Source organism: Mycotypha africana (genome assembly GCF_025528875.1).
Source record: "Mycotypha africana strain NRRL 2978 chromosome Unknown BDF20scaffold_8, whole genome shotgun sequence".
NCBI classification, from domain to species: domain Eukaryota; kingdom Fungi; phylum Mucoromycota; class Mucoromycetes; order Mucorales; family Mycotyphaceae; genus Mycotypha; species Mycotypha africana.
Genome location: NW_026515732.1, coordinates 1,628,509 through 1,646,615, shown reverse-complemented (window position 1 = coordinate 1,646,615; position 18,107 = coordinate 1,628,509). Strand labels below are relative to the sequence as shown.

Here is an 18,107-nt window from a genome sequence, read left to right as displayed (position 1 = left end):
AACTCGGCCCGGATAGCATAATTTATTGTTAACTGTGCAAGGCTCGTAGAATAAACTTTACCTTTTATCACTTTGAAAATCCAAGGATATCTCTTCCCACGCTTGCCAGGAAACATACCGACAATGCAATCTAATCATATTCGAGAATTAATACCATCTACTAAGTGGAATAGATCCCGACATACCAAAAAAGAGAACACAAGGGGCAATCAATAGAAAGCACTTTCCTCACTATTATGAACAAAAAATGACATTGACTATGATATGAACCAGATTTCTCTATGCGACAAAGATATTGATGCTATACCCGAAATTATTGTCAGTGTGATGTCGATGATGTTATGCCAGTAATTGCTCGGACGAGAGGAAAATGAAGCCAATGTGCAGAGTAGTGAAACCGATTTGAAAGAAGAGAAGCTTCTCGGAGACCTTACTGAAAGGAAGCCTTCGAATCTAGTAAGACACTCCTTCCAGAACCATGGATGCCTGCTCCAAGGTAAAGCAATTATGCATACTATTTGGTCCACATTAGCTTCAGGCAAAGTTCACATTTTGTCACCACCTCAAGAATAGAAGAAAAAAGGTGCAAGAACTTGTATGAAAGATATAATAAGCCAAGCTCACCTAGTGGTTGTTTATAGAGGTAATAGATGCACACCAATTATATTTATGGATTAATTAACTAACTGTTCTTCCATAGACATTTTAAACCCTTTCACAAAATACTTTCTTCAAAAACTAGTACGTGAAAGAGATTTGTACTCAAGTGATCCAGACTCAAATTCACGTTAGACTCAATGTCCCGCATTAAAGTCAATAAATATAATCCATTTTATTCAGAAAAAGATATGCAATATAGTAGAGAAACTACGTTAACTCTAGTATAATGAGTACCGTAAATAAGCGTTGTGTTAGCTGACAACATCGTATGAGATGTTAAGCTCGTTTACGAGTTGTAAGAGATCATCATTCCTAATTGTCGCTAGAAAAATAAATGCTACTGTAAGTACCACGCCCGAATATTACTTCTTAGCTGATACTACTTCTTGTAAGCAGTACTGCATAATACTTAGTACGGGAAATTAGGTTGATTACATGTCACCGGATCAAGCCATGGATACTTTTACCGGGTAGATGCGTAAACTCCACGAGGAAAAATATTGTTCAGTTTGTAGAGTCCGCAATATGAAAAAGATATTTTAGTTTTGCAGCAGATACCTTCATTCTCTGTAATTTTAAATTGGTCGATAAAGTTCTACTTAATTTGATCTCATTGAGCTTTCTTGTATTGTTTTCACATGCTATTTGCTATCTAAAAACGCGTCGAATACCATACTTTTAAGGTTAAGCTGAAATGTTTTTAAACGAAAATTTTGCAATATTGGCTCATTAAACTGATACTTAGCCATTTCGTACCATTCCATAACTAACGACTTTGCTGTTTTAGGAAACGTTGTAGCGCAGTTGTGCTAATACCTAAACCCAATTGAATACCTTTTTCTTGCCTACAAAATATCTATTCACTATTTTCTGGAGAAAACGTTGTTGTGTCTAGAGTGGAGATTTATTCAGTTTATATAATAGCCGAGTCTTTAATGGAAACCACGATGCGTATTTCATTCATTCACTTCTCTCCTAAAAGCATCTATACTTGTTGTTACGGTGATTTCAAGTGGTTGATAGCTCGTTTCACTCACAGTGTCTGTTTATAATTGTTATACTTAAGAGTCATATGGCTAAAGGAGCCTTCTGACTATATCGATGCAAACAAAAAAGAGATTTAAATTTAAAAAAGATACAAAACTGCAAAGCAATATCATTACTCATCTCTCATGATGTTCCTCAAAGATTTATTGTATACAACAGAGATTTGCTTGACTACAGTTCACAACTATTTCATTCACAGTAGATGCATTGGTAGCTTAAAATTATCTTTAAGGGTAAAGCTTTGTTTCAAAGGAACAGAATAAAAAAATGATTATAACTGTATCTAAACATGCAATGCACCATCTAGTCTGACCACAGAACCATTCAACATCGATGTATCTATCACGCGTAAAACTAAGCCTGCAAACTCGGTTGGCTCTCCAAGGCGTCGAGGAAATAGAGCTATAGGCGCATTCTTATTCGAGCGGTCCACAATGGGCGTATCTAATGATATCAATTACACACACAGAAAAGATAAGTACGGAAAGCTGTGAAAAAGCGGTTGAGTGCGGTGAATATGGACGAATAAAAACATTACTAAATACGCCACGCGCTATACTCATGACGTGTATACCGAAGGATGAGAGCTCCTTAGCTAATGGAAGAGTCAATCCCGTAAGACCAGCTACATCAAATTTGTAAAAAGTATTAGTAGTTTTACTGTTCATGATGAAACTATGCGTTATTTTCTTTCCATCAGTTTACCCTTCGATGTACCGTAACATACAAAAAGGCCGTCCAATCCCCAAAATAGAGAAAACAGTTATAAAAACACCTCTCTCACCATCTTTATTAAATGAATTATTTTTCAGCAATATCTCGGAAACCTTTTGTGCAACTCAGTACGCGCCCAGTAAATTGACTCTAATGACATGTTCAAACTGCGCATAGCTTGTCAAAACTTGATCTGGACCATAACCACTTATTGTCGCTGGTGACAATACCATTGCTTATAATAACACCCCCTAGCTTTTTTGAAGAAAAGTGCTCTAATGTTTTAGCAATGGCATGGTCTACATCGGCCTATATAATAATGCATTAAATGTACGTTGTTTGTCAATTTATGTTTAAGAATATAGTGATGATAACCTCTGAGTGAATCATTTTTTGTTACCTCCACAGTGATATTGACAGACCCAGCGACGAAGCATCTGTTTTCCTCAAGTTTCGAAGCAATATTTTTGGCTGAATCAACATTTATGTCAAAAATTTGTTACTATTTATATGGAGGTATCAGTGTTTTCCACCCCTGAAACCGAGATTTATCTTTTTCAGAATAAAGTTGCTTATCTCATAATTGCTCTTGCAATAGACATCAAAGGTGTTTAGATAATTATAACTTTATTTTTTTTCTGTGCCAGTGAAATGCACAGAGTACTCATTTTCGTTTTTTTCATCTGGTAAAACAACACCATATCCTTCGCCCTTTATAGGCTTTTGGATATCAACATTTACCATCTCAACCAATGAACGGCGAGAGTCATCGCCGCGAAGCATTCTCCCAACTTGATAACTGTCGTGCTCTTCTTTCATTGCCTTCAAAACAATGTTGGCACCTTCCAACTTCATCTATTTTATTTTATTTTCGAGAAATTAATTCCTCGATTTTTCGAATGCACTTTATAATACTACTTGGATACCTTCAAGCACCAAAGTAAATTGCCCATGGCAAGAATATTCTTGGTATCTTTCATTGATTCAGGAATTTTACATTTAAATGCTTTGTTGGAGATATATAACTTATTGGAGTAAAGCTCCAATACCCACAAATGTAACGAATCCTCTATTCATTAAGTTAGATGAGGTCACTGGTTTAAATCATAAATAAAAATATCTTTACCCATTGCATGCAAATAAGGAATTTGGAGTTTCGTTGCAGTTTCCTCCGTAGCAAAAAAGTATTTCTTATAAGCAGAGTTGAAGATCGTCAATGCACCGAACGTACATTTTACGTGGTCGTACCCATACTTCCACTTTTCATTTAGCATTAGCTTTCCGGAGATTTCAAGGATGAATACTTCATTATCTTCATTGTCAATGATGCAACCATCCGCCTTGTATTTCTCTTGAAAAGACTTTAACATATACTCCCCGGGTAAAAGTACCATTTCTTCAGTTGAATCAATTGCAACTTCGACTGCGGGCCATACTAAGAGTCGGCTAAAGTTTGATTCACTAGCACTGAGGCGTCTATAAAGGTTATTTTTCTTGAACAATAACAGGCAAAAACGGAAGTACTCTTCAACATAATCTATTTGTTCTTGATCAATGTTGAGCTTTTCATCTGCTAAATATAAATTCACTTTATAAGTCATCACAGTAGCTTAGAGAGAATTGATTTGTATAAACGGCCTTAACCCCCTTCTTCCCATTGAACTGTATCGCAGAATATTAGAAGGGATAGAAGACCTTCCTGGGAACATTTACAGCGCTCAGAATGTAAACTTCAAACACTCAAAAACAACCTATGCCCTGGGGTGGATAAGATACCTTAGGCCGATTCATTGTGCAGACTGAGTCGCGTGAATTTCTAGAATATCATTGAATGTCATTAACTGAAGTTTGAGACGAAGCAGATATAAGGCAAAACGCAAGAAGAGAAAGCGGATAAGAGAAAAGGGATATGTAATCTCTTACTAGGGGATTGTTTGTGAACCAATTTCGATCCCAAAGTAAACTAGAGAAGACATCGTCGAGCATATTGTAGACATTATGCCTGGTCTGATATACAAGGTTTATGGAAAATGTAAAGTGAGAAATCCAGTCTTTCGCGAATGAGATAAATAGACTTGGACGCTCGGCACATCACGGTGATCCTGTTGCTGCTTTGCATTCGATCCTGATCAAAAATCTTCCGTCATTATCTAAATAACCCTTTCAATGTTCTTAGTATTTTATTCATTGCCACTGCTCATCTTACATCAAGGTCGCCTTGATAGCACATTAACCCAGATATTGTAATCGTACGGTTCTCCTAGTCTATACCTCAGGAAAGCCGAATAGCTTGAATAACATTCCTAAGCCCTCCTGAATCGTATTGAAGCAATTGATATACATTGTTATAGTCTTGAAGAAAATTTATATACTGCTAAAAGTCATTTGATACCTTAGCAAACGGTATTACATGGTTTACCATTGCTTCAAATTCGTTTGAATAATGAAGCTCTCATGTCCCTTGACAAAAATTATATTCAATAAAGAGATATACAACAGCTCGACGACAAAAGCGACTGTGGTGCGTACAAAGTACATGTACTATTCTAACTCTTCCAGAACAAAACTAAGCATTCAATGTGACCCTCATATTACTGTTAAAGATGCCGAGTCTGAATTAGGTATAAGAGATATCGTTTCTTTATTTGCTTCGTTTCATCGGTCATTACGCTGACAGATTCACAACAGTATGCCAAGTAAAAAAAGGGCCTGTTCAGGCGCGGATATCGGGTAGAAAGCGGAAATAGCGATATTTGTTAGTGAAGGTGGCAAAAATGCCCGGTGATGGCAAACTACATTTAACTGGCTCACTGGATGTGGTCATTTAACAATTAGCGAAATTAGCAATGTCACGATTCGAGCCACATACTCTATGCAATGAACTTAAACAAGGCAGGCTCAAGAAAAATTAGCAAAACAGGTTTGATAATAGTAATTTGCGTTTATAGAATTTTTTATGTGGGCAATAGATCAATAGAAAAGTTTATAAGCAGTATTGACAAGTAATATTTGAAGTGCAATAGTTATGGACACTAGGCTAGAAGTACAATAGGCTTGGGGATCGGGCTTAGAGAGTTTGTTCTGGTGTCGTTGATACAGATTTCACTTCATGCCTTTGCTTCTTTAGCTCAGAACGCCGTTCCTAGCACCATGAAGACCACAAAAAGTCATGTCTACACCTTAGTTTAATGAAAAAAAAATAAAAAAAAATTATAATATTACTGTAATGTGCATAAAAAAGAGTATTACCGTCGAAGCAAACGTCCATAATCTTGAAAATGATTAAAAGCAATATCAGTTTTGGGACATCCATCGCCAAGTAACAGCAAATGTAATCATTTGCCACCACAGGACAAGGGAATGTGTCACAGCAAGGATAGCCATCGAGTCTCGGCAAAACTGAGTGGAACAGCGAAATCGTTTGACTTTCAAGTCCTTCATCAAACAATAACCTTTCGTCACCTTTTTATCGATCAAGTTCCATCTTTCAATCGTAACATCGTTATATGGAAGCAATATCAGTTTTGGGACGTCCGTCGCCAAGCAACAACAAATGTGACCATTTGCCACCGCAGGACAAGGGAATGTGTCACAGCAAGGATAGCCATCGAGTCTCGGCAAAACTGAGTGGAACAGCGAAATCGTTTGACTTTCAAGTCCTTCATCAAACAATAACCTTTCGTCACCTTTTTATCGATCAAGTTCCATCTTCCATGATGTTATATATTTGATAAAATGTATATTTCTAAGTTATGATAGAAAAAAGGAAAGAAAACAATGCAATAATCTGGGAAATTTTTGAAATTTACATGGGTAAAAGAAAACAGTCCTTAATTCTGGGTTTGAAATATGCTGTTATACGTCATTCATGGCGCTGACGTCTTCCGATACTCAGTTGTTAACTGGATAATGCAGTCACTACTTGCGGTAGCTCGGAAACCCTCTCAACTAGCCAGCAATAACGTTGACACTTCCACTACCGCTAGCTCCGATGATAATTGCAGTAAGCAAATTCAGTTTGGCGCTATAGATGATCCGCTAATTATTACATTCTAGGCAAATCTAAGATTTCTTACTTGACTGATCGTCAGCATCTACGATTCTCTCAGTGCTGCTGGCGACTTTATTGAAGTAAAATTTCAAGGATCAACGCCCAGCATTATATGGAAGTATACCCTACACCCTAAGTTGCCGCGTGAAGGCATCTTATCTGTATTATACCGTGTGCTGCCTTTTCCGAGCTACCATTGCTCCCGCCAACCAATCTGGGCTCCTGAGAGATTAAAACGTCAACATCGCTCTGTTACTACTGTTGATTGAAGTGCTGCAAATCCTCCGTCGACCCATCAAACCACAGATTCGCAGTTTGCCTAATACTGCGTTATTGCATGACAATTGCACAATAGATGAGTCTACCAATAGTGAGGACGATGGTGATCAAGACTATTGCGCCATCCGATGAGTTCCCTACAGACACTGACTCAAAAATGGATGAAGCTGAAGAGGCTCCGAATGGAACTGATGATATGGCCTACTTGGATTTTCGGCTCAGGACCTTGCTAGTCATCACATCAATATGAATAATATGCACTCCGAATATGCGTCACTAAACTGTAACGGTTTGGTAGACATGTCATATTATTGAATGATAAGTCGAGATGTATGGCTTCCAGATAGGGCATTGATCGTTCGCCTACACAAAATAACAACTGTCTTCAATTCTGTTATCGCCTTATTCCTGTTGTAAAACTACTATCATTTGCTCGATTCGAAAGTGAAATTTGTTCTAGGACGTTCCGCAAAACGAAGAAGTTCAATTTGTTTTCGTTCAAGTTGTGGCATAGCTAGCTTTCGCCAAGAAGATTATCTTTAACTGCAGGGCTTTAATGACTTTTTTCGTGATAACTTAAAATGTCTTTGCTCTTGTATCTTTAATTTCACCCGTAAACTGATTAATATTCTTCCTGAGTAGTTGTTGGAAGTCCAGATTCTTTGCATACAAGCGTTGGCCTGAAATCGATCTGGCTCCACTTCTTGCCAAGGTAGAAAATTATGCCGAGCATAACATGATATGTCCAATTGGAATTTAAGTACTTGATGCTGTTTACTTGAAATTTGTATTTAAGTTGACTGTCACAGTAAGTACCCAATACATGGCTGACTACCATGTGAGCCTTGAAAGGTAAGCTGTTGGTGGCAATCGATTTTTACCAAATTATTATAATGAGATTTTTTGAGATGTGAAATCCATGCAGTTGAAGTTTTGTTAAGGCACTATAAATGTCACGTTCGTTATCACTATTGAAGCGACGTGCAATAATTGATCTATCATTTGAAAAATCATCAGAAAGAGCGAGTGGTAGGTGAAGAGCGAGTGGTAGGTGAAGTAAAGGGACAAAAAGTGTGTTTCTATTAGCAGATGTTAACTTTAGCAATTATCATAGATAGCTTAAAACAATAGGCAAAACATACCTCTTATAAGACCAGCAACACTGATGCTGATGGTTCAAGTTATCATTTGTTCCTCTTGTTCAAAATGTCAACACTGCAGAAACTTTGTTGTCCAGCTGTGCAACGAAGCAATCCAAGAAGATGTCTTTCGACTTCTTAGCAGGACTTACGTGCGTGTCTGCTACCTGAAAAGGGTGATTTGACCTAGCTTATAGAGACCGATCTCTTTCACTAAGTGTAATGCTAAGTTTTCACACGGCTCCTCACTGCTTGAATGAGCTTCCTTTGTGAAAAGGTTCTCACCCCATTTCAGCCAGGTTTCATTTTGAAAAAAATCATAGCCGATAAAGGAGTAGCCTTATTTATGCTATAAGATCAAGCAACGGGGTTTCAGGTACACGGACATTATCTGTTAATACTTCAGCCTATAATATACACTGATGGTTAAGGTGAAATTTCCAGTTTTGTTACTTTATAGAGTAAGAGGACTTTAGTTTTTACTCCATAGACATCATACTAATCAGAACTTTACCTAAAGTAGCATTTCAGTTATTACTTTCTTATACGTTTGTAATCTTACTTTACCATGCTAGTGAATTTTTGATGACAACATCGAAGATTTGCGCTTCTCTATCGATTTCGTGATAAATGCTATAATATTGTTCAGGATGCCAATCTCTTACTCAGTCACTTATTGTCTTATCATAGGCAACCTTTATGTCAGCAATCACTAATTCCAACCAATCAAGAACCGTGTAAATTTCACGCACTTCTGCTTCTTTCTTCGGCGTAGTTTGTTCTCTTAGTTGCTAACCTTAGTCAGATCCATTCATATCACCATGGTGAACAGGCTTGCATACTTTTTTAGTAAGAGATATAAGTACCAGTAGACTTCTGTTCATGCTATTTTTTTTAACCTTAATTTTGATGTTGAAAGTAAGCGATTTTATATAAGCTTTGCTATTTCTATTTTCTTTTTTTTTTTATTTTATTTTATTCTTTGGCCTTTTACCAACTACCGTTGTGATATCCTCGATATCAGAAATAGTTATTTAGTTAAAGTAGTTAATAGTAGGAACTAGATAAATCAGCGAACTGAACAAGAGTTCTGGGATGATTTTTATTTTGGTTTAGAATTTGAGATGGTCTTTAATATGAATGCGAGGTAGAACTGACCTTATAGTGGAATTAAGAAAGTAGTAATGACAACCGAGTGATATTGTTAATGTTATTGAATTGTACAACATCACTGTGAGATATTTAGATACTAGTAAGGTTGAAGTGTGCCTGATGATATTTTCCCCAGTGTGCCTGGAATCTTATTTGTTCCAGCACACCATAACTGGTTAAGGCAGTAAATCTGGATTGTTTCTCATTTGTTATATGAATATAGAGGTCAGAACGTGATAAGCGTCATCTGTCAATATGGAATAGCATTTCTATCTTATATACTATTTAGCCCTAAACATGTTCTTCAGTCTATCACTATATAGAGTACTACAAGCTACCAACGATTACTGGACGGCGAAGCATCCTCGTTTTCTGGCCAACAAGTTTCGCATTCTTGATTCTATCCAACCCCAACCGCGTTTGTGTGTGAATGTAAATACGTGCATTATCCTCGTCTACTCGACACTCATCCGAGATATTCTAACAACAAGATTGATTGTGCTTTAACCTTTCTTGTGGATATTTATCCTCCTCCTCCACCGAAACATTAACCCCATTGGCAGATGCATTATCTTTTAGCGACATGGTAAACACCCGGCTGTGGACCACTTCTCCTGTCAATCTAACAAATCTAGCAACTCCACATACAAGACATTCGACAGAACAAATATCATTCAATGAAGCTTCCGCCCGCCTTTTGAAGTATTATAGTATGTATCCTCTAGAATTGTTTATTATTGTGCTCTTACTCGTTGCGTCTTTGACAGAAAGTGCTTCACCGTTTGGTCTTGTGGCCAATCCCTCCAGACCTCTTTTTTGCACCGATGGCTACTCTCTTTTGCATTTTATCAGAGATTATCCTAAAGTCAGTTCAGCTGCTTGGTTTCTATTATTCATGGCTTCAATTGTTTATGCCCACTGAGGTTCCGAAGCCTGCCCAATTTATGTCAATAATTTCAACAATCCTTTGGCAATTATAAAACTTTTCTTGGCAGTACACTTCTGGCAATACCAGGCTAGTCCCATCTTTAATACTGGAGCGGTTGAACCTATCATTAAGGCGAAGATAAAATCCCTCTTAGTCTCTTACGCTATTTTATAGACGCAATTCCTATAGTAACAGCCTCCTATAGCAATTCCGTTCTTTCCAAGTCTATACTTCTCAACGTATGTCCTCATATACAAAAAGTTAAGCGAAAAGTTATTCTTGTTAGTGATAACGCTTTCTTTTGAAAACGTTGTCCCTTTCAAATGTGCGTCTTTTGTGCTTTTGCCTGATAAACGAGAGTTGACCGATGAGGAAACAAATAGGGGGCTTTGGGCGCTTATTGCTATTCCGCTATTATTAGTAAAGCATTCATTGTCATACAACATGATACACGAGCTTTAGATCTTCAAGAATTTATTCATCTCTCTTCCCCCTTTTTATTATTATCTCTTTACTCTTCGTTCTTCTTTTTATAATGACTTCATGTCCCTTAAATTGCCGTGGTTTTAAGATCACTTCCGACCAACTGAAAGTTGATGAATTCTTCTATACTACTCCTGCTGTAGATTGGGGATTTGAAAACTATCTTCTTTGGTACGCTGAGAAGAACGAGAAAGCCAAAAGCAATAACATTATTCATGATTACAAAATGGCTCTAGACAAAATAAAAAACTGCAGCACATTAAATGATGATATTATCAGTTATGCTGGTAGATTAAGCAGTAACTTGGTTCGTTACAAACAAAAATTACGCAGCAAAATATCCAGACTCTGATTTTCTCATTGTTTGTTTATTGTAGCATAATACAAAAAAAAGAAAGCGAAATAAAAATGTTACCATAAGCACAAGATTCTCTACGCGTACCGTCAAGGCAAGGGATTAATCAATTCATCCCGAGTAAATAGTAGCCTTTCCCTACTTTTCCCTATGTGGTTTTCAACAGGTTCTATTGACTAACTGTATACTACTGACTACTGCTCTAATATAATCTTGACCCTTATCTGCTATGATGAATACATCTCTGACTCGGTTTAAGGTACACTTCTGTCTACCAAGGGGGCTATGTTGTATTTAAATACAACATCGACACTTTATCACCAACATCAGATAATACATCTTAACTTTAGTAATAAACAAGAGCTGAACCGATATCAAACATGTATGAATTCGTTGAATTTCTTGAAAATTATTTATTAGATTTATTCCAAGGGAGTATACAGTCAGCTGTTATAGCTATTATCATCCCCGTATGTCTGACTGTATTAATATAAATACACAACTCATTTACATTTCAATAACCATCAAATACTATTTTGTGCCTGGTTATTTTGAATTGCCTTTTTCATTACTATTTATATTGTCAGGTAAACCACACTGTATCGGGTGATGCACTTTTGGTTGAAAGCTTTTTGCTTGTTACTTAAATCTATTTGTTCCAAATGTTTGCGGCTCGGTAGTAGTTTGTGTGCCTTAATAGCGTAATTTTTGGCATCTGCATCAAGTTGTTTATCTTGAATACAGGCATGAATTGCAAAGCATTTGTTACTCTCCAACGTTTCTTCCAGAAGTTGAGGGCGGAGGCTATTCTCGGTTGAGAGTTGCTCTGATTTAATGGTAAGTAGTTTATTCCTAAATCCCTTTTGCTACTCGTCCATGCAAGCGACTAGTCTCTGCTTCTTTATAACGTGCGTTGACAACTAGGATGGTATCAGAACTGTTTGAGTTTTGGTAGAAAAGACTTATGATCTCCTCAGTCACGGTCCAGGTTTCGTGGTGGTTGTCTCCCTTGTAACGTTTAAATCATTATAATATTCTTGTTTTGTAGTTTTGTCCATAGAGGAAGCGATTCCCATTAATCACTCTTAATCTTCTCTGCAGGTTGAATGGTTGATTTGTTCCTCTGTCTGAAACGTCAAAACAATTCGATAACTTCTTGTTCGGTATATGTTGCGTTCGTTATTTATCGAAAAATCAGCCATGTTATTCCAAGATACGCGATTTAGAAAAAATAAGCAGTTAAAAAAAGAGGAAATCTATTACTATAAAAGCATCTTCATTCGTCTCCATTGTTATCTTCAAAATACTTTTCAACACGATAAGCACCGTTGGAAAAACATCGAAATACGATCAGCGCAAATATCCAGAAGGTGGGATGATGGGTTGATGTTGCTGGAGTTTTTAGAATTATTGGCGACTCTTTATGTAAGGCAAACGGACGCTGGATGATGACTATGGATAATGATTGCTGCATTGGGATATTTAATTATACTAACAAATATTTTATTTAAACATTTATAGCTCGAACTTTTACAAGCAGAGGAAATCGAGAACCTATTGCTTAAAGAACGCTTAAACGTGAATCGACCTTCCGGTCCATTGGTTCGATCAATGATGGAGTAATTGGATTCTTCAGCTTACCCACCCATCATAACCATCATACCCATCGTACATATATAACCACAATGGAGATTTGTTGTTCGTCTTACCACATATTTATGATTATATATATTTTCCCAATTATAAACGTAAACTAAACTATGTTAAAAAATATTTATGGTATTATCTGATCTTTCCTTTTCATTCCATTCATCGTTACAGAAGAATGGACACAACGCAATTGTGCTAATACCTAAACCCAATTGAATACCTTTTTCTTGCCTACAAAATATCTATTCACTATTTTCTGGAGAAAACGTTGTTGTGTCTAGAGTGGAGATTTATTCAGTTTATATAATAGCCGAGTCTTTAATGGAAACCACGATGCGTATTTCATTCATTCACTTCTCTCCTAAAAGCATCTATACTTGTTGTTACGGTGATTTCAAGTGGTTGATAGCTCGTTTCACTCACAGTGTCTGTTTATAATTGTTATACTTAAGAGTCATATGGCTAAAGGAGCCTTCTGACTATATCGATGCAAACAAAAAAGAGATTTAAATTTAAAAAAGATACAAAACTGCAAAGCAATATCATTACTCATCTCTCATGATGTTCCTCAAAGATTTATTGTATACAACAGAGATTTGCTTGACTACAGTTCACAACTATTTCATTCACAGTAGATGCATTGGTAGCTTAAAATTATCTTTAAGGGTAAAGCTTTGTTTCAAAGGAACAGAATAAAAAAATGATTATAACTGTATTTAAACATGCAATGCACCATCTAGTCTGACCACAGAACCATTCAACATCGGTGTATCTATCACGCGTAAAACTAAGCCTGCAAACTCGGTTGGCTCTCCAAGGCGTCGAGGAAATAGAGCTATAGGCGCATTCTTATTCGAGCGGTCCACAATGGGCGTATCTAATGATATCAATTACACACACAGAAAAGATAAGTACGGAAAGCTGTGAAAAAGCGGTTGAGTGCGGTGAATATGGACGAATAAAAACATTACTAAATACGCCACGCGCTATACTCATGACGTGTATACCGAAGGATGAGAGCTCCTTAGCTAATGGAAGAGTCAATCCCGTAAGACCAGCTACATCAAATTTGTAAAAAGTATTAGTAGTTTTACTGTTCATGATGAAACTATGCGTTATTTTCTTTCCATCAGTTTACCCTTCGATGTACCGTAACATACAAAAAGGCCGTCCAATCCCCAAAATAGAGAAAACAGTTATAAAAACACCTCTCTCACCATCTTTATTAAATGAATTATTTTTCAGCAATATCTCGGAAACCTTTTGTGCAACACAGTACGCGCCCAGTAAATTGACTCTAATGACATGTTCAAACTGCGCATAGCTTGTCAAAACTTGATCTGGACCATAACCAGTTATTGTCGCTGGAGGCGTGACAATACCACTGCTTATAATAACACCCTCTAGCTTTTTTGAAGAAAAGTGCTCTAGTGTTTTAGCAATGGCATGGTCTACATCGGCCTATATAATAATGCATTAAATGTACGTTGTTTGTCAATTTATGTTTTAGAATATAGTGATGATAACCTTTGAGTGAATCACTTTTTGTTACCTCCACAGTGACATTGACAGACCCAGCGACGAAGCATCTGTTTTCCTCGAGTTCCGAAGCAATATTTCTGGCTGAATCAACATTTATGTCAAAAATCTGTTACTATTTGTATGGAGGTATCAGTGATTTCCTCCCATGAAACCGAAGAAAATTCGAGATTTATCTTTTTCAGAATAAAGTTGCTTATCTCATAATTGCTTTTGCAATAGACATCAAGGTGTTTAGATAATTATAACTTTATTATTTTTCTGTGCCAGTGAAACGCACAGAGTACTCATTTTCGTCTTTTTCATCTGGTAAAACAACACCATATCCTTCGCCCTTTACAGGCTTTTGGATATCGACATTTACCATCTCAACTAACGAACGGCGAGAGTCATCACCGCGAAGCATTCTGCTAACTTGATAGCTATCGTGCTCTTCTTTCATTGCCTTCAAAACAATGTTGGCACCTTCCAACTTCATCTATTTTATTTTATTTTTGAGCAATTAATCCCTCGATTTTCGAATGCACTTTATAATACTACTTGGACATACCTTCAAGCACCAAAGTAAATTGCCCATGGCAAGAATATTCTTGGTATCTTTCATTGATTCAGGAATTTTACATTTAAATGCTTTGTTGGAGATATATAACTTATTGGAGTAAAGCTCCAATACCCACAAATGTAACGAATCCTCTATTCATTAAGTTAGATGAGGTCACTGGTTTAAATCATAAATAAAAATATCTTTACCCATTGCATGCAAATAAGGAATTTGGAGTTTCGTTGCAGTTTCCTCCGTAGCAAAAAAGTATTTCTTATAAGCAGAGTTGAAGATCGTCAATGCACCGAACGTACATTTTACGTGGTCGTACCCATACTTCCACTTTTCATTTAGCATTAGCTTTCCGGAGATTTCAAGGATGAATACTTCATTATCTTCATTGTCAATGATGCAACCATCCGCCTTGTATTTCTCTTGAAAAGACTTTAACATATACTCCCCGGGTAAAAGTACCATTTCTTCAGTTGAATCAATTGCAACTTCGACTGCGGGCCATACTAAGAGTCGGCTAAAGTTTGATTCACTAGCACTGAGGCGTCTATAAAGGTTATTTTTCTTGAACAATAACAGGCAAAAACGGAAGTACTCTTCAACATAATCTATTTGTTCTTGATCAATTTTGAGCTTTTCATCATAGGAGCCAATAACAGCAGCCTCAACTTCTTTCCAGCTTTTAGTCTTCATATAGTTCAGCACTTTGTCTGAGTACTTGATGGAAGAAATGAACGGACTTTCTATAACACATTCTTCTGGTAAACCACTTTGACTGTAAAGTTCATCAGGGATTTCCGGGTTACATTTGATAGAGTAACCGCACTCAATGACATGATACTTTTCAGTACAGTACTCATGTTTATTGCTTGCTTCATTTAAATATTGACGCCAGGCGTCAAATAAGTCTTCTGGATTTTTTATATCCCAAGATGTTGATTCATCTGTGTGATCAACCTATATCATATGGAAGACTTTCAGTAATAAGTAACAAACTACACTGTCTGTATTCTAGATTTTACATGTTGATTTACTTTATCACGACTTTCATAGTTATTGTTAATAACTACGGTTCCATTATTGACGGCAACACCGTTAACAGTGTCAATGGTAACATTATGATTCCGTTTTCTTTTTTTTGTATTATGCTACAATAAACAAACAATGAGAAAATCAGAGTCTGGATATTTTGCTGTGTAATTTTTGTTTGTAACGAACCAAGTTGCTGCTTAATCTACCAGCATAACTGATAATATCATCATTTAATGAACGGCAGTTTTTTATTTTGTCTAGAGAATCTTTGTAATCTTGAATAATGTTATTGCTTTTGGCTTTCTCGTTCTTCTCAGCGTACCAAAGAAGATAGTTTTCAAATCCCCAATCTACAGCAGGAGTAGTATAGAAGAATTCATCAACTTTCAGTTGGTCGGAAGTGATCTTAAAACCACGGCAATTTAAGGGACATGAAGTCATTATAAAAAGAAGAACGAAGAGTAAAGAGATAATAATAAAAAGGGGGAAGAGAGATGAATAAATTCTTGAAGATCTAAAGCTCGTGTATCATGTTGTATGACAATGAATGCTTTACTAATAATAGCGGAATAGCAATAAGCGCCCAAAGCCCCCTATTTGTTTCCTCATCGGTCAACTCTCGTTTATCAGGCAAAAGCACAAAAGACGCACATTTGAAAGGGACAACGTTTTCAAAAGAAAGCGTTATCACTAACAAGAATAACTTTTCGCTTAACTTTTTGTATATGAGGACATACGTTGAGAAGTATAGACTTGGAAAGAACGGAATTGCTATAGGAGGCTGTTACTATAGGAATTGCGTCTATAAAATAGCGTAAGAGACTAAGAGGGATTTTATCTTCGCCTTAATGATAGGTTCAACCGCTCCAGTATTAAAGATGGGACTAGCCTGGTATTGCCAGAAGTGTACTGCCAAGAAAAGTTTTATAATTGCCAAAGGATTGTTGAAATTATTGACATAAATTGGGCAGGCTTCGGAACCTCAGTGGGCATAAACAATTGAAGCCATGAATAATAGAAACCAAGCAGCTGAACTGACTTTAGGATAATCTCTGATAAAATGCAAAAGAGAGTAGCCATCGGTGCAAAAAAGAGGTCTGGAGGGATTGGCCACAAGACCAAACGGTGAAGCACTTTCTGTCAAAGACGCAACGAGTAAGAGCACAATAATAAACAATTCTAGAGGATACATACTATAATACTTCAAAAGGCGGGCGGAAGCTTCATTGAATGATATTTGTTCTGTCGAATGTCTTGTATGTGGAGTTGCTAGATTTGTTAGATTGACAGGAGAAGTGGTCCACAGCCGGGTGTTTACCATGTCGCTAAAAGATAATGCATCTGCCAATGGGGTTAATGTTTCGGTGGAGGAGGAGGATAAATATCCACAAGAAAGGTTAAAGCACAATCAATCTTGTTGTTAGAATATCTCGGATGAGTGTCGAGTAGACGAGGATAATGCACGTATTTACATTCACACACAAACGCGGTTGGGGTTGGATAGAATCAAGAATGCGAAACTTGTTGGCCAGAAAACGAGGATGCTTTGCCGTCCAGTAATCGTTGGTAGCTTGTAGTACTCTATATAGTAATAGACTGAAGAACATGTCTAGGGCTAAACAGTATATAAGATAGAAATGCTATTCCATATTGACAGATGACGCTTATCACGTTCTGACCTCTATATTCATATAACAAATGAGAAACAATCCAGATTTACTGCCTTAACCAATTCTGGTGTGCTGGAACAAATAAGATTCCAGGCACACTGGGGAAAATGTCATCAGGCACACTTCAACCTTACTGGTAATCTAGATATATCTCAGTGGCGTTGTACAATTCATTAACAGGAACAATATTACTCGGTTGTCACTACTACTTTCTTAATTCCACTATAAGCTTAGTTCTACCTCGCATTCATATAAAAGACCATCTCAAATTCTAAACCAAAATAAAAATCATCCCAGAACTCTTGTTCAGTCTCGCTGATTTATCTAGTTCCTACTATTAACTACTTTAACTAAATAACTATTTCTGATATCGAGAATATCACAACGGTAGTTGATCGGTAAAAGGCCAAAGAATAAAAGAAAATAAAAAAAAAGAAAATAGAAATAGCAAGTTTATGTAAAATCGCAAGAGTTCGAGCTTACTTTCAACATCAAAATTAAGATTAAAAAAAAGATAGTGTGAACAGAAGTCTACTGGTACTTATATCTCTTACTAAAAAAGTATGCAAGCCTGTTCACCATGGTGATATGAATGGATCTGACTAAGGTTAGCAACTAAGAGAACGAACTACGCCGAAGAAAGAAGCAGAAGTGCGTGAAATTTACACGGTTCTTGATTGGTTGGAATTAATGATTGCTGACATAAAGGTTGCCGTTGATAAAGACAATAAGTGACTGAGTAAGAGATTGGCATCCTGAACAATATTATAGCATTTATCACGAAATCGATAGAGAAGAGCATATCGTCGATGTTGTCATCAAATATTCACTAGCATGATAAAGTAAGATTACAAA

The 18,107-nt window shown here is 36.7% G+C and overlaps 4 protein-coding genes across 4 annotated transcripts; all 4 read right to left on the bottom strand.

Moving 5' to 3' along the window:
* Nucleotides 1–1,946: 1,946 nt before the first annotated feature.
* BDF20DRAFT_884189 (uncharacterized protein) lies at nt 1,947–2,503 on the bottom strand. Its single transcript, XM_053081850.1, has 3 exons — nt 2,413–2,503; nt 2,246–2,332; nt 1,947–2,151 (listed from the first exon to the last, which is right to left on the bottom strand). The coding sequence occupies exons 2-3, from the start codon at nt 2,268–2,270 to the stop codon at nt 1,991–1,993; spliced, it is 186 nt and encodes a 61-aa protein (XP_052934476.1). The 5' UTR covers nt 2,271–2,332; nt 2,413–2,503; the 3' UTR covers nt 1,947–1,990.
* Nucleotides 2,504–3,099: 596 nt separating this feature from the next.
* Nucleotides 3,100–3,836, bottom strand: BDF20DRAFT_805005 (uncharacterized protein; the record flags this gene model as incomplete). The annotated part of the gene is made up of 3 exons (XM_053076483.1): nt 3,100–3,276; nt 3,348–3,490; nt 3,548–3,836. Coding segments are annotated over 3 exons (609 nt in total), but the record flags the coding sequence as incomplete, so codon positions are not given.
* A 3,537-nt stretch (nt 3,837–7,373) lies between these two features.
* BDF20DRAFT_837712 (uncharacterized protein) lies at nt 7,374–8,774 on the bottom strand (the record flags this gene model as incomplete). Its single annotated transcript, XM_053079085.1, has 4 exons — nt 7,374–7,608; nt 7,633–7,847; nt 8,458–8,502; nt 8,733–8,774. 4 exons carry the CDS (start codon nt 8,772–8,774, stop codon nt 7,374–7,376), a joined length of 537 nt encoding a protein of 178 aa, XP_052934474.1.
* A 4,400-nt stretch (nt 8,775–13,174) lies between these two features.
* BDF20DRAFT_837710 (uncharacterized protein) lies at nt 13,175–16,023 on the bottom strand (the record flags this gene model as incomplete). The annotated part of the gene is made up of 9 exons (XM_053079084.1): nt 13,175–13,335; nt 13,430–13,516; nt 13,676–13,919; nt 14,011–14,106; nt 14,278–14,475; nt 14,548–14,690; nt 14,748–15,507; nt 15,585–15,698; nt 15,769–16,023. The coding sequence occupies 9 exons, from the start codon at nt 16,021–16,023 to the stop codon at nt 13,175–13,177; spliced, it is 2,058 nt and encodes a 685-aa protein (XP_052934473.1).
* Between the last annotated feature and the right edge of the window lie 2,084 nt (nt 16,024–18,107).

Bases quoted from the DNA above. Each gene is read 5' to 3' on its own strand.
- BDF20DRAFT_884189 (XM_053081850.1), bottom strand. From the start codon at position 2,270: ATGAGTATAGCGCGTGGCGTATTTA. The intron at 2,152-2,245 runs GTAATGTTTTTA...TGATATCATTAG, and splicing joins TATAGCGCGTGGCGTATTTA to ATACGCCCATTGTGGACCGC.